At 49.2% G+C, this 3,948-nt stretch overlaps 1 protein-coding gene across 1 annotated transcript; it reads right to left on the reverse strand.

Annotated features, from left to right (window-relative positions):
• Nucleotides 1-1,602: 1,602 nt before the first annotated feature.
• LOC118093844 (somatostatin-like) lies at nucleotides 1,603-3,554 on the reverse strand. Its single transcript, XM_035133602.3, has 2 exons — nucleotides 3,103-3,554; nucleotides 1,603-1,996 (listed from the first exon to the last, which is right to left on the reverse strand). Exons 1-2 carry the CDS (start codon nucleotides 3,241-3,243, stop codon nucleotides 1,784-1,786), a joined length of 354 nt encoding a protein of 117 aa, XP_034989493.1. The 5' UTR covers nucleotides 3,244-3,554; the 3' UTR covers nucleotides 1,603-1,783.
• Nucleotides 3,555-3,948: the final 394 nt, after the last annotated feature.

The following is a 3,948-nucleotide window of genomic DNA, read 5'->3' on the forward strand; positions in this document are numbered from 1 at the left end:
TGGCCTGTGACTGTGTGGAAATTGTGAGTTTTTGTGCACAACCACAAGAAACAGCTGCCACTGAGGAGGTGTTGCTGCCAAAGGTTTTCTCTGTGACTGTTAATGAACTATTTAATGAAGCCTTTCATTTATACTCAGGCTCTTAAAATGCTTTTAAATCACTTTGAGACCTTTGTGTGTGTGTGTGTGTGTGTGTGTGTGTGTGTGTGTGTGTGTGTGTGTGCCTTGTCATGAACAGTTAAACTTTGGAACTTGCAGGAGGCAGTGAGGGCCACCAACTTAGAAGACTTTAAAAGAGGATTAGACAAATTCATGGAGGAGGAGAGGGCTATCGATGGCTACTACCTGGTAGTCAGGACATCTATGCTTATGCTCTGCCTCTGAAGACCAGTTGCTGGAAATCGCAGGAGGAGAGAGGTCTCTTATGCTCAGGTTCTGCTTGTGAGTTTCCCACTGGGGCATCTGCTTGGCCACTGTGAGAAAAGGATACTGTGGGACAGGGGTAGGCAACCTAAGGCCCATGGGCCGGATGCAGCCCAATCGCCTTCTAAATCCGGCCCGCAGACGGTCCGGTAATCAGCATGTTTTTACATGAGTAGAATGTGTCCTTTTATTTAAAATGCATCTTTGGGTTATTTGTGTGGGGCATAGGAATTCGTTCATTTTTTATTTTATTTTTTCAAAATATAGTCCGGCACCCACAAGTGCTGAGGGACAGTGAACCAGCCCCCTGCTGAAAAGATTTGCTGACCCCTGCTGTAGGATATGATACATAAGTAGAAGTCAAGTACAACATTCCTTGTTTTGCTAGAGTGGTCATGCTGGAGAATGATTGGTCCAGCCAGTCACAAACTCCCTGTTTCCTCCTGGGCTGGGACAAAACTTCCTCTGCATGTGACTAGAGGTGGGCGTGACCTTACCTATGCAGGTAACAAAACCAAAATGCACACAGCCCCCCAGCCCTTTCTGTTTCACCTCTTCTCCATCCTGCTCTCAACATGTGAACAGAAGTGACTGCCTGTCTGCAGTCACTTGGGACTAACTCCCTTATGGGCTAGTTCCATGTGTATATATACTTTTGTAACCTAAGTCTGCCTTCAGGGATCCAACTGTGAACTGAATGAATGTGAGTAAACTACTTTTATACTTTTAACGTAAGATTGTCGTGTCTATTCTTTTTAAGAGGGACAAGAAGGGCTCTTACCAGGGATCTTGTACTGAGAAGCTCAAACGAGCCTGCAACAAGCTAACCCAGGCATCCCCAAACTGCGGCCCTCCAGATGTTTTGGCCTACAGCTCCCATGATCCCTAGCTAACAGGACCAGTGGTCGGGGAAGATGGGAACTGTAGTCCAAAACATCTGGAGGGCCGAAGTTTGGGGATGCCTGAGCTAACCGCTGTGTATTAAAGGGGGGGGTGCACTCTGCTAAGTAAAGGGACTTGCAAACACAAGTTAGGAAGGATATTATTTAACAACATATCCACTCCTGCCTCCCGGAACATTCCCACAAGAGTGACTTGCAATGTGGGGTGCGGTGGGGGGGATCAGTGTGTCATGAAGAAATAGTCAGACATCACAAACACCAAGGAAATTGTGTACAATTGAAACTGAATGTTTTATTAAAACAACTTCAAAATCAAAGTTAGGTGTTTTTTTCCCCTTTTCATATTATCTTGACAATGTGTTTTATACAATACAGTCTTCAGCTCCTGGCATGAAGGGACTGGGAAAGAAAGGAAAGGCTGGAGGTGGAGACAGGGAGAAATGAAGAGGTTTCTCGAGCTAACAGGCTGTGAATGTCTTCCAGAAGAAGTAATTGCAACCGGCTTTGCGTTCTCTGGGTCCAAGGGCTGGGTTCAAGTTGGCCGATCTCTCCAGCTCCAGCCTCACCTCATCCTGCTCGGCTCCACGGGACAAGTCGTCTGATTCCAGGGCCTCATTGTCCGTCTGGCTTGATTCTGAGAGCAATTCCGCCAGGAAATACTTGGCCAATTCCTTTGAGGGAGAAAGAGATAAAGAGAGGGAGAGAGACTGAGCTTGGCACAGCCATTTATCTTGCTATATGGCATGATTCCTTGCAGCTCAGTGCCACCAATATGTTCTAATGTCTGGCTCATACCAGATTTCACAGAACCTCTATTCTCAATAATGACGGGATTCAGAGGTGGAGAATACCTTGATTTTGTTTGTTTGTTATTGGTAAAGGGAATCTTCGCATGAGTCAATACTTGATTACTCCTTTGCAGCTGGCACCATTACAGGTGCCACATGATACTCATTCCGCATTTGTGAGAAATCAGTAGTTTAATGTTGCAGCACCTACACTTTGGAACTCCCTGCCTATTGACAGGCACCTGCACTGTACTCTTTTCAGCACCTGCAAAAAAACATTTTTGTATGGACAAACCTACCCAGATATTTAGACAGCTGATGCATGTGTAAGTCTGTTTTTAGTTCATTTCATTGCCAGTTTTACCTTTTGATTATCTTTATTCTTTTTGGAAACCGCTTTGAGGTTTTCTTTTACAATCAAGCAGTGTATAAATTTTATAAAATAAATGAAGGCACTATATATCTTTGTTCTCTTGTCCTCCCAGGTTGAGATGCTTTATGGTTTACACTTTCCGTTGTTGTTGTTTTGTTGTTGTTGGAAATCTTATTCAATAAATAAAATAAAATAACCTGTTGCCAAACACCCATTTGGGATTTCTTCTGCTGTTTGTATTAGCTCTTTATATAACTGAGGAGTTGAACCTCTATGGACAGCGGCAGTCTACCTCTGCATTAAGGGGACGAAGGTCTAGGGCAAGCATCCCCAAACTGTGGCCCTCCAGATGTTTTGGCCTACAGCTCCCATGATCCGCAGCTAACAGGACCAGTAGTCAGGGAAGATGGGAATTGTAGTCCAAAACATCTGGAGGACCGAAGTTTGGGGGTACCTGGTCTAGGGGGTCTGATCCAGCGGCTGCTACTGCTTCGAAGTAGTGATAAGGAGAAGGGATTCTGCACCTGCTCGGAGACTCTCCGGTTTTCTTCTAGCTCTGCTCCCCTCCCACGCCCTTCTCTCCCTCCCCCCTCCCTCAGACTCCTGGGTCCCTTACCTGTTTCCCCGCCGCTGCGGCCAGCGACTTCTGCAGGAATTGCCGGAGCCTCGGGTCCGAGGGGGCGGCGGCCACGGTACTCAGGGCCAGGGCGACCGAGACGAGCAGGGCGAGGGCGCACTGGAGGCGGCAGGTCAACATGCTGGCGAAGCCTGAGAGAGCGGTTCTTTCCCGGGGAAAGCGAGCGGAGAAAGGAGGCGAAGAGCGCGCGAGAGCCGGACGGGACGGGAAGGGACGGTGGAATGGCGCTGCTGCTGCTGCGACGTCTCCGCTCCTTGGGGTCGCTGTTACAGCTCATGAGGGGCGGTCGTGGCTTCTGGGATCTCTACCGGCGCCCCCCTTTTATAATGCCTTTTGCTGACGTCAAGGAAGAGGTGTAACAACTACCCCTACCCGCAAAAAGGATCCCGGCGCTTTTTGACGTCCCATTAAGCGCGCGGATCTGTTACCTCCCAAGTGAGGGGGTTGACACGTGTCTACAGAGGAAGGGCTGAAAGGAGGAGGAGGAGGAGGCATGGTGACGCTTGCCCCCATAGGACACGCAACGCTGGCTGCAAAGATGCCCTGTTGGGGGAAAATCGGTGCGCAAAGTTCCCACAGGCGCGCTCGGAAGTCCGTACGCACAGAGGAGAGCTTTGGCCTGGAGGAGTGGGCGTCCGGTGGAGGGAAGGGTGAGCGGGGGGGGGGGGCGTTCGCGAATCCCTCCTTCCCTCCCCATGGAGGAATTGGTACTCTCCCGGAGGAGCTGCAAAGGGCAGGAGGGTGGATATGACAGACGCGGAGCGAGGAAACTGACTAGAGGACCCGCTCATGCAAACCTCCAGGCGCGCTGCTTCGTTTTTCAGG

This window comes from Zootoca vivipara, chromosome 5 (genome assembly GCF_965207765.1).
Source record: "Zootoca vivipara chromosome 5, rZooViv2.hap1.1, whole genome shotgun sequence".
In the NCBI taxonomy this organism is placed as follows: domain Eukaryota; kingdom Metazoa; phylum Chordata; class Lepidosauria; order Squamata; family Lacertidae; genus Zootoca; species Zootoca vivipara.